This window comes from Branchiostoma floridae, chromosome 6, assembly GCF_000003815.2.
Source record: "Branchiostoma floridae strain S238N-H82 chromosome 6, Bfl_VNyyK, whole genome shotgun sequence".
Classification (NCBI taxonomy): Eukaryota; Metazoa; Chordata; class Leptocardii; order Amphioxiformes; family Branchiostomatidae; genus Branchiostoma; species Branchiostoma floridae.
The window spans coordinates 12,763,821-12,776,084 of NC_049984.1; the positions used below are offsets into that span (position 1 = coordinate 12,763,821).

Consider the following 12,264-nt stretch of genomic DNA (forward strand, 5'->3'; position numbering starts at 1 on the left):
GTTCGGATTGCACTGACTCTGTGTAGTTCATGTAGCACCAATAGTATTTGTTTCATTTTATACTGATGAAGGCAACAGATGGTCGTCGAAACGTTTACTGAAGAATTAAAGAAGGTTGTGTAACAAAAAAGACTTTGTTCAATTGATCTACCATTAGTACCAACCCGATGAAACTATTTACGGATATTGTAAATGTTACATTAATTTTTGTCACCATCTTTTAGATGAATATGTCAAATCTTTGTGTATCTCTTCCCAGTAGCCCCATGTGCGTGTAGACACTCTCAAGATCTTCAGTTGTTAAGTCCAGCAATGTTTATGCCACTTCCCTTAAATGTCACGTGAAATCTTTTGCAGAGGAAACTGGATTGGCTACGCCCCCTACAAGCGGGGACGGCCCTGCAGCCAGTGCCCACCGAAGTACGGCGGGCGCTGCGCCAACAATCTATGCACAAGTAAGTTCCACATATTTAAGTGCGTTATACGACACCATTAACATAAGGTCATAGATAAAGAAACTCGATGCCACCTATTTGTATCTCAACTACTTTACAGATAAGCAAATAGATATCATAGATTTTGCTTCATGACAAACAAAAAAGGATGAATTCCAGTAATAGTTTTTGCCGACGCCTCGGGGGCGAGCCTAACATTCAATTTTTCCTGTCTTTTCCAGCGTATGACTCTGACTACATTGATCTACCTTTTCTGACAACACTTCCTTCCAGGACAAACACACAGCTATTCTTTGACAATGTGTAGTCAGATAGTCCTGTGTTACACGGTGTATGTATTAGTTGATCCGTCGGCTGTTGTACTTGGATAGAACCCCTGTAGTTTGTAACTCAGTTTGTAGTGTATTAACGTGTGTAGTAGTACGCCCCTCACGCAACCCTTCCCTTTCCTTTCCCCTGACCCGCCACTTTCACGCAAAGTGCAAGGCACTCTGGAGGACTATGGGATCATGATGGACCCTGAAGACGAGGAAGAGTTCAACACAATCGAGACTTACAATGGCGACAACAGTTTAGATCGTAATGATAACAGGGGCCAGGAGTCTCAAATGACAGCAACCACTCCTGTGCCAACCACAACTACTACAACCCCAGAACCTACAACAACAACTACAACAACCCCAGAACCTACAACAACAACGACGACTCCTGAGCCAACGACCACAACAACTACGACAACACCAGAGCCAACTACGACAGTCCCCGAACCAACTACGACTATCGCTCCCCTGACAACAGCTAAACCCACCACAGCGCGGCCTACCGAGGCAGCTGAGAACGACAGAAGGGTGGGTCAGGTGTCCGAAGGCCTTACGGAAGAGGAGGGAGACGGTAATGTTTACTCCGAAGCGCTTTGATTCCATCCACCCATCCATTGGCTGGCGCACCCTCAGCTAGCGTCTTCCACACCGCATTTCTACATTTACTAAATACATGTGAAAACACGCAACTAAGAGAGCAATATCACAGTTTGTAAATGTTTACGCCACATATAACACCAACAGCTTTGTTGTCTAACCCTATCTGTAATCTGATCTCACATGTCATACTGCTCTTTAAAGCTTGCTGCAAGATCAAATATTATATAATTTTTTTTTTTGCGCAAGGCCTAACAGCATTTGACTTGAAATTGTAATGAGCAGTCACCAAGGAAAATGTATTCATGTAGAATTCTCTGAGAAAGGTTTTCTTTTGTGACCGTTAGTAATTAATGACAAAACACAGGCCCTTTATTTGTAATATGCCAGCGTGGTTAAAAATCCACAGGTGCATTGGGTGTTCAAAAGCTGTTGCGCGCTGGCCGTTTTGGTCATGTTCTGGCATGTAATACTCAGCGTATGGGTATACCATATTCATACGAGTAACGTTTCGACGATATACAAAACTTTTAAGTAGCAGGAACCATTCGTTTGTCCGTCTGCTTCTCTGTGGTGTGTTTGTACCGCCTTTGTTCGCGCGTCTGCATGTCAGTGTCACAGCTACGGACGACAATATGACTAGAATACTGTTGCAGTTTGATGAGCAGGCATGGCGGCAACTGGTGCTAATGACATCACATTTACCCGTCAGCGTTAAGCTGTTGTTCCTTGTGAATATGCAAGCATGAATATAAGTGAACAAATCATGTGTATTGTAAAATGTAAGTAACCTGGTAAATGAGACAGACACAAAATCGACGCTATCTCCAACGCTGCGGAGGCTCTGCTGAAACCGGGATGAGGTTTCCACTCTTGTAGAGGTGGCCTTTAAACAGCTACCAGTCAATCAAAGAATTGGCTTTAACTAAAGAAAATACTTTAGGCAATTCCCTGATTGACTGACAGTTGGTTAGGGGCCACGCCTACGAAAGTGGGCCCGTTTGGCCAGAGCCTCCCCAAGATATGTTATTATAAGCCGCGGAAAGGCTTTGCGTAAAATAATGATTAATGAATCGACGAAGATTATTACGTTGTCGGCACTGTCCGCCATTTTGATTTTTATGTCCTTATTAACGTCACCTCATTCAAAAGTCATCCAAAGTTGCATTACGTCTTCGTATGATTTCATTTAAAGCTTAAATGTGGAATTCTTTTACCCACTCGACACAAATAGGCCGCAATTGATGTGAAGGGGATGTACTCAACCCCCACACAATTCTGCATGACTGCCTAAAGGATGATGGTCAAATCACTCATGTCACTCAAGGTCCCCATTATCATAGTGTCTGTATCAGTTCATGGGGGTGACTAAAGTTACTAAGCGAAGCCTAACTTCTTTTAACACCGTTTCCTTTCAAGTAACGTAACGTAACTTTTAACGTAACGTTATCATTCTTAAGGATCATGAGTCGTTTGGTTCTCAAACCATAACATCGAAGTTAAGTTGGGAACAATGACAATCTGAATGAATGCCATGCCGTAAGTGTATATGTAACAGTTTCCAACCCAAAGTGTCCTGTTGTCCAAGCACTTCATATTGATTCACAAGTCCTCATCGATCTCCACAGACTCAGTATATGGCCAGAGTCAAGGGTCTGATCCCAGAAGTCGGAACAGAGACAGTAACAGAAACAGGGACAACCAGGTGGCGGAGACGTCATACCGCAGAAGCAATTACGTCACTCCCCGCACGAAGCTCTCCACGGAGCCGGAGTCGAGGGAGGTGTCAAGCCAGGAGTTTTTGGGTTTGTAGAGAAGAATTCTGTCTTCTCAACTAAGCGCGCTGTCAAATTGCAAGGTAGTCTTACGGTCGACGAACGATCACAAATCAAGGGCATTCACCGCGCTTACCAAACAGATCAACTGATCTTAGGAATGCTCAGAATTGTGCGGGGTCATCAAAGTTCCAGTCAAGTATCCAGTAAGAGAATCGGAACTAATAAATTACATATGACGAGACAACGTTGAGTCTTTGAGTTAGATTTCCTGTCCTTTGCATCAAGGAGGTTAAAAAATCCTTGTTTCCATACATTGTTATGCGAGGTAGAGTCAATTCCAAGTCACCGAGATGATTTTGAAATAATATTTGTAATAAGTTTGAACTATTTTGAGTAAAAGAACATTTCAGTCACTGAAGTTCGAAATTGTTCAAACATTTCAAAATGAAAGTTTAAACATGTTTGAACCTTTTTACATTTGTTGGAACATTTGGGAAAGTAATGATATAATTATCTCTTTATTTAGAACAATTTTCAAACATCTATGTGTTTTTGTTATTGTTCCAACATGTTCCAACATTTTGTGTCATTTTTTCCCTCCATAAAAACCTTTATTGACCCCATAAACAAAGCTGCTAAGCCTGGTCCTTTGTTTGCCTCTTGTATTTTTAGATTTTCTTAAGTATACACTGGTGAGTCTTTTGTGAGAAGGTGGCAGACAGACATAATTTCCTGCACTTGCCAGGGATGTGTGAATTGCCCTCTTCCCAGCCCACTGACCCAATTCCATCATATTGTTTCCATGTTCGAACATGTGATCACAAATGATGCATCTATGTTGGAACAGTTTAGAAACTAACAGAAATAATGTATTTGATGTTAGAAATGTTTCTAACATGTTTGAATACTATAGAAATATTTAGAACGTTACATAGATGTTATGAATAGTTCTAAACAGTTACTTATCACAGTTAGATTGTTACAAAGACTTCCAAAATGTTAGAACAAAAGGAAAGAAACACCCTCTCGGTAATATGGAATCGACTCTATAATCAATCTTTTATGTCAAACGTTTTTGTCAACCCAATGGCCAGGTGTCCTGCCACCATGGTGTACTTTTACAGTGCGCTCGTATATTAGACGTAAGAATGTACCTCTGTACACACCACATCAAGCGCACGTATTTGTCTCTTCTTTTTCAGTGCGAAAAGCTACTTGTAGGACTAAAATAACTGAATGCAGGGAGGAACCATGCATCAGGTAAGGCTACATTTGAGTCCAAGAGGTCTTATTTTCTAATGAAAATATGTTGGCTTTCAAAAAGAACATCCATGTAAATAGTACTGTCAGTGCCACAGTTATGACGGAGTTTTGGAAACAGACTGTCCTTCTATTCCGGCAGATACCGCTGCCCTGCCAACTGTGGGTACATCGGTGACGAGGTGATCGGGACGCTGTGGTATGACGCGGTAGGTGGTAGAACTTGACACGTAAAGGAATATGTGAAAGAACACAGTTTTTGATTAAAGGAAATAACTGAAAATGTGCCTTTCACAATCTTATGTTTAAGAGGAATCTCATGTCGACGTAGGTTTATTGTAAAGTCTGGCATTTCTGTTTTTGACGAAGTTGCCCTGCTCATCGGAAAAGAATAGATATAGATCCAGCGCTGTTCCTCACATGACTAGACTTCTGAACGCTTAATTGCCTTCGCTGTGTTCGCTACTCGTTGTGTTTTGAACTGTTTTATATATGTATGATAATATCCTATATATATGTATGATATTCTATGAACATCTGTGATTTAAATACCCCGAAACTGTATCAACTGTAAACGTCGTTGACCGACGATTTTAACTTGTGTATTTAGACCAGTATATTTTAATCAGTGTATCTAGAGCTCTTGACATTTTTATCTTGTGTAGTTTACCACGCAATTCAGCCGTTGGCTGCAAGGTGGCAACTGTGACGTCTGACTTTTGAATAAACCATTATTATAATAACTGCAACACAGACGAAAAGGGATGCCGAGCATTATGTATTAAATGGCATTTTCTCTGGCATTAAGTCTGAAGTTCTTGTCGTTTATAAAGATTTCGTTGACAGAGGAATCTGAGGTTCTGCTAAATCGGGCAAAGGTTTCTTATTTTGAGGGCGTGGCATCTAACAAACTGTTAGCGAATCACAGAATTGACTAAATTGTCTTCTTTTGGTAAAACCTTGATTGACTGGTTGCTGAGTATAGGCCTTACCCACAAATTGGAAACTTCAGTTCGGTTTAGCAGAGCCTACCCAAGGTAAATTGTATGCCGCAGAAGAAGCTCTGCACATGAGAATGCAAAATGATGCCCTTGTACTTTACCATCTACCAGAGAACCAGCGTCTGCCAGGCCGGGGTACACTACGGAGCTGTCACCAACTCAGGAGGGCTGGTTGACGTCACCAATAAGGACCAGATCCCGTTCTTCACAGGCTCCTACCGGTCCGGAATAACCTCCATTGGGTACGTCTTCCGTCTTTACTATACAGTATACAAATTCTTCCGGACTGCCTAGTTTTTCCAAATGTTGCTACCTCATTGAAAACGGGTGGTTCAGAAATTAGTTGGCGTGTTTGTTTGTTTGTCTTGGTGTGAGTCTGTAACGTGAAAGGTGGGAGCGGTGTAACCTCCTATGAGAGCTATCGATGGCCAACCAGCCTCCGGTGGCCTGCTGGATACTGCATTGCATCTGGAGTTTTGGGCGTTCTTGATTGCCTATTGCTATCTTTAACGCGTGTTCATGTTATGAAAAACGTAATGTATGTATTATTATGATATTGCCTATAACTGTATTGTTTCAACAACAGTGTTAATTTTGACCTACCATCCTCTGCCCTCTCAGGACTTTGACGCCGGCAAGAGCATTCATGATCAGCAGAGTTGGAGGTAGGACTTGCTATAACTTTTAACTGCTGGTTTTTATCATATTCATTCTCTCAATGTTCTTTCTCATGGCAGACATTTAAACTAGTTCCAGGAACCATTTTTCACGGAAGACTTTTGTTCCTCCAGTCATGCAGGCCGACTGTCGGACAACGGTTGACCAGTATTGCCCCTACCGGGGAAGGCCGATACACTGCCCCAGGTTCTACTGCCCGCCATCCTGTGCGTCCTATCAGTACGCTCGTGTATATGGTACAGGCACGTACACTGACGTAAGTGCAATTTCATTTGTATAGGGAGTTTAAAAGGACTCACCGGTAATTAACACGACTGCATCACTCAGTCCTGTTCAGCTATCTGATCCAATGACCTCCTGAACACGTGATTTTCTGCATGCGTGACGTCAGCAATGAGTCAAAGGTTGTTAGAAGTTGATATTGCCCCCGTCCCGGTTGAGCAAAGGCTAAGTGCAACTGTTGTTTGAAAGCGCAAACTAAGAACTATAACTTTCCATGGACTTCCTTTTGGTTTCAAATGAATACAATTATAATACTTTTTTTATCTGTTTGTCTCCATTCCAGAATTCTAGTATCTGTCGAGCTGCAATACACGCCGGGGTGTTGCAGGACTATGAGGCTGGTTATGTCGATGTCTGGGCGAGAAAGGGGAGCACTTCCTACAGGGGAAGCAGTCAGAACGGCGTCACGTCAGAAAAGTATGTGCCGACTTCTTATAAAATTCATTGACTTTGTGCCTTTTGATTCTCTACTGAAATTGAATGAATGGATGGGTAGGAAATAAAGATTGCTCCATCATGTTTGAACAAGTGACAACAGGCAGCCTTTTGTCAATGTTGAGCAGAGAGATAGGCTTTTGCGCCTGCTGACTGAAATTTATGTTTACATATGTCTACAGATTAATTCTGTTATTGCTAGGCCACACAGATATTTCATTATATGTATGACATCCTCTTCCTCTTTAGGCTAAAAAACGTATTTGATATGAAATATAAGAAGTCTGGAAAGTTGAGTTACTGACTTAAACACAGAACATGGTATTTACCAACAATAAATTCTTTTTTTCTGTTCTTTCACATCTAATTCTTTGAATTCCCGCAGACTTCACCCATTAGTAACGTTACCACTGCAAACTTCTTTTTTTGGAAACAGACAAAACTTGATGTGCACATGGGTTTCATCTTATACTTGTTTAAGTCAGATTGCCTTATTTCAAGGAATTTTACTACATGCTACATCAGTGCATGTGATGATACATGTCATGACTCAGTAATTTGTGACGTACCACTTTGCATACAAATATTTAACAGAGATACCTTCTCTTTCCTTTCCCTCAGCTATGGCTACGAGACAGGGAGCGCTTTCAAGGTGTTTAAAGTGGAATGAGCATTCAGTTTGTATATACTCATACATGTGTATTATATTCAAATGTTTCGGCTGGTACCATCAAGACTAGACTAAGTCTCATTACAGTGTTTGATCATACCATAGAATATAAATTTAGAAAGCACAATATTGGAGGAAACAATACTTGAATATACATTTTTGCAGTTGCATTAAGGATCTAGCTGAGTGGTAAAACTGTACCATAGACGGCAGTAAAAAGATTTACACATATGCCTTGAGGTTTCCTGATCTGTGTATGATAACCTTGAATCATACCTCTATTCCTAGGATGTGACATTGGATGTAGGACAAATCTCAAGGTTATTGATTCTTATTGGCAATGTATGGGCTGGTAACAATTACTAGGTATATTTATAAACATAAGAAATATAATTGTTCAGATACTCTAGAATGCAAATCTAAGGGACTTAGAGGCTATGAATAGCTTGGAATGGTTACATATTGCGGTGCATGTTCACCCCATTCTCCCATACAGAGCCTTGATCTCAGCCTTTGCAGTAACTGTATACCTTGGGGAGTCTCTGCTTACCAGGGGTGAGGTTTCCAGTTTAGTGGGCATGGCCTCTTTCCTGCAGTCAGCCAATCAGAGAGTTGCCTTGATGTTTTATTCTGCAAAGTTAAATCTCTGGTAGGCTGAACGCTGGTTAGAGGCCATGTGCGCAAAGGTGGAAACGAGCTGATATAGGCTGTGAGTCATGCTATGTATAGGAGAATGCTTAAATACCATTTCTCCTGAGTTGTAACATTTCCCATGTGATTTGAAGATCCTCAGTCTATGTTCAGAATGGTGTAGGCTTAAGGCTATATCAACTGTATAAAGCTGTTGCAGTAGAACATAGAAAGTACACATTAAACAATATGATATCATATAACATACATTGTAACATGTTCATTCTTTGATATATTGACCACCAGTTGAGCTTTAATACATAAGGTTGAAAACTGCAGTACTTATTACTTATATGAGGAACATATTTTTTTATGAACTTGTACTTCATTCAAAGAGGATGAAGAAAGTGTATTACAACATGGATTAGTTACATATCCATAGAATAAGTAGTGTACTTTTTAACATCTTGTGGTTTCAATTGATATTTCATATTTGTATTAAAGATTTCTTTCACCAAGATCTGTAATGGATATTTATATACTAGGCATATCATTAAGTATGGGCAGTGATCATAGATCAGCTGTCAATTGTTATAACTCTGACTAAAAACAAGTCTTAGACTTGACACATTTTGTAGTACAGTAGAAGCCGTTCAATTGCACACTCCATTTGCCAGCGTATTTCATGCATTTGTATGGGTGGTGTAACAGTGCGAAGTTTAACTATTCAGCTGGACCGTACCGACTATGGCATCCCGTGCAATTAACAGAAATGTGCAGTTATCTGTTGTGCAATTAACTGGCTTCTACTGTATGTAGAGAACAGGCAATTTGCCGAGTCCTTCCCACACCATTGTCCCACGCACAGCCTGGTTTATCAGAGCCTCCCCCCCTTCCCCAAATACACTGTATGGGCTGTGGGCTACACTCTGCATACAAGAATCTCCCAAGCAAACTTATAATTACTGCAGAGCTTCTGGAGACTTCTTTGCCATGATGTCTTTGAAGCTCTGCAGGTGTAACTCGGCGTAGGGAACGATGTACTGGACAGCCTCCTCCACCCACTTGGTCACAACATGTGGCTGGATCTCTCTCAGCTTGCGGCCAGTCTGCATAGCCATCATCTACAGATTCATAACAGACTGTTATATGCTAGACCTACTGGGTGCTTCTTCTAAGGTCAGTTTGTAGATTTCTTTATACATAGTTTGACAGTTATATCATGCTACTCTTGTGCCTTCAAAGAACAGAATGTACATACTCGTATGCATGAACATACCATGAACCTTGGAAAATCTTCAAAACGACAACAGTGCCTTTGGAGGTTGCCCCTGAGGCATTTCCGAATAAATTAAGCAACAAAATTACCTGGTACATGGTTTATTCTTGTGTTCATTTCCTATTATTCTAAATTTGAATGTACCATGCTCTGAGGACCTTCTAAAAGAAAACAGTAAAATGCCTCTGCTCCTGAGGTATTGCCAAAAAAAAAATCAATAAGCAACAAAATCACTTGTTACATTTATTTTCAGCTTTCCAAAACTTGAAATTGAATATAACATGCCCCTCTGAGAACATAGAAAAATGCCTACACCCTGAGGCATTGCCAAAAAAAAAGTTTACCTGATACATGGCAACCCTCTCCAGGTAGTACATGTAGTCAAAAGCCAGTGCCACTGACTGTCCCACGGTAAGCACGCCATGGTTACACATCATCAGGGCAGTCATGTTTCCCAGCTTGGAGGCGAGGCGCGGCCCCTCCTCTCCGGAGGTGGCAAACCCGTCGTACTCCGTGTCGTACGCGATGTTGTTGTAGAAGCGCACCGACTCCTGCTGGATCATACGGAGGGTGCAATCCTCTAGTGTTCCTGGAATTATATTGGATAAGTGTCATCAGGTATAACGCTTGTTCACCTTTATCCGTAGGGTAACCTTTATCCGTTCTTTTTAAGAACAATGTATTTAGTGATATCAAGTCGACAGGTGGTGGTTTGAAACTGCAATATTTTGTAAATTGTACAATTTGAAACTGCCGTCCATCGACTTCATATCCCTGAAAAACCCATTTAGCAACACAATGGATATAGGTTACCCTGCGAATAAAGGTGAACTAACGTTACTTGATACAATTGATTACCTTGAAATGTGTCTCCCGATGATAGTCTGTGTAACACAAACTCTGCTATCCTAGGCTCTAACTGGCCCCTCACTCGCTGCTATAAGCGAGTTTTAATCAGGTTCTTCCCATGAAACCCCTCTTATTGCCCTTACCAAGAGCTGTTGCATAAGGAGCATGGGTATGCATGACAGATCTGACATCATCTCTGGCATCATAGACAGCCAGGTGAATCTCAGCAGCACTTGTCTCAGCTTTGCCTGTCCCTTCCACAACCTCACCCTTCTCATTCACGCCCACCAGACAGCTCGCTGTCACCTGTGAAGACATATCACTAAAGTAGACATTTAAGACCCCCTTCCTGGCAAACTAACGCAAATTTGTTTTATGAGCCTAAGAGCATAACTTAAAGATATCTCAAGATTTAGAGATCTTTTGAAAAGAGTCATGTTGAAAACAATTGACATAAATTATGCAAATCAGGGCAACATCTACATAATGAACTGCTATTTCTCCATTCTGTAAAAGGATTATGATCAGGACCCTCATACTTTGGTGTTTAAATTAGTTGGAGGATATCATACATGGTTGTAAATCACCCGGGCTAAATTATTAACATGCAGAATTAATTTTTTGGCACAATCAATGACATGATACTTGCACAGCAGATAAATAGCTGAAAAGGTGCCAGTTTTCCTTTCAATTAATTAAGAAAGCCAACACAAACAATGATGGATGGCTAACACAGATTAGACAGAGCATATTATGCAATGAAAACACAGCTGAATCTGAAGCAACACAGGGAATGATGCACATTTCTTCCACACTTCATTGATAATCAAGCACAACTCCTTTACTACAAATTTTTGCTACATGAAATTACAAGAGACATATAAAATTGGATGAACGTTGTTGTGACAAACAAGCTCTAGGTGGAAATCCCAACAACCTGACATTATTATGCAGTAATCATAGCTGTCAACTACAACCATTGGACCCAAGCCAAAAATACTTCCAATTGTCCAAGTATCCTTTTACACCAATGTCAATTACATGATGCACTCTTAAATATTTATAAACCTTTGGCTGCAAACCAACCAACCAACCAACCAAATAAACAAACACATATACCAATTGATTTCACAAAGATATTACAATTGTACAAGCTCTGTCTACCTGGCTCCAGTGGGTTCCATGCGGCACCAGTAGCATGACCGTTCCCTCCCCATTTGCAGCTGGACACAGGGCTGTCAGGTGGTTACACACGCCCATGTGCAGGTTGTAGTACTCCATGGCTCGGTAGGAGGTCGCCAGGTCCATTCTGGTTTGCTGGTTTTGCTTCTGGGCATTTCTCAAAATGTCTTCGCTAGGGATGAAATGTCAAATGTCAAGATCCACCTCTTGATCTTGATTTTAACTTCCGTCTACTCCACCTACTCTCATCTTGTAACGTTAGGTATAACGTTACTATATAGATCCGATATTTTAAGATGCATGTCACATTTTATAGTATTCAATGAACCTGAAACAAATAGCCTCCAGCAGTAGACTAGTAGAATCTGGAGTATCCTATCTGCATGCAGTTTTAATACAACGGTTGTAGCTGTGTCTGTCGACTGCAGTACTGTTACAGGGCCTCTCTTGTTTCCCGACTTACTAGTATTGCCCGTAAAACATGATAAAACCTCAAGCAAGAGAAGCCAGGTTGGAACAGTCGCCACAATTTGGCTAGTTGTACTAGGGAGGTTTAATATCATGAACTACGTATACGCACTGGTTACATGGTACTACATACTCTGTTCCTTGTGCTGTAGAGGCGGTCCCCTGGCACCTTCTCCCCACCCTGGTGACGAGAGGTCGGCAGCGGGTTAGCAAACTTGCACTCCTGGTCAGCATGGTCACCACCGGTCTAAATTATACCTACAATGTAACGTTGATATTGCAGTACTGCCTAGTTAATGGCTAACCGGGTCATTCAAAGTCCACACTACGTATCTTTAGATTAGCCTGGAGTCCAGTCCCGTTCGCTTTGTTCCGCTCCC

The 12,264-nt window shown here is 41.2% G+C and overlaps 2 protein-coding genes across 2 annotated transcripts; one reads left to right on the forward strand and one right to left on the reverse strand.

Annotated features, from left to right (window-relative positions):
* The first annotated feature begins 319 nt into the window (after positions 1–319).
* LOC118417705 (cysteine-rich secretory protein LCCL domain-containing 2-like) lies at positions 320–8,371 on the forward strand. The gene is made up of 10 exons (XM_035823373.1): positions 320–455; positions 936–1,346; positions 3,001–3,177; positions 4,353–4,410; positions 4,553–4,619; positions 5,523–5,653; positions 6,033–6,076; positions 6,203–6,345; positions 6,655–6,788; positions 7,428–8,371. The coding sequence occupies exons 1-10, from the start codon at positions 335–337 to the stop codon at positions 7,474–7,476; spliced, it is 1,335 nt and encodes a 444-aa protein (XP_035679266.1). The 5' UTR covers positions 320–334; the 3' UTR covers positions 7,477–8,371.
* A 545-nt stretch (positions 8,372–8,916) lies between these two features.
* Positions 8,917–12,258, reverse strand: LOC118417706 (putative aldolase class 2 protein CC_1201). Its single transcript, XM_035823374.1, has 5 exons — positions 12,018–12,258; positions 11,399–11,588; positions 10,378–10,540; positions 9,730–9,974; positions 8,917–9,230 (listed from the first exon to the last, which is right to left on the reverse strand). Exons 1-5 carry the CDS (start codon positions 12,116–12,118, stop codon positions 9,069–9,071), a joined length of 861 nt encoding a protein of 286 aa, XP_035679267.1. The 5' UTR covers positions 12,119–12,258; the 3' UTR covers positions 8,917–9,068.
* Between the last annotated feature and the right edge of the window lie 6 nt (positions 12,259–12,264).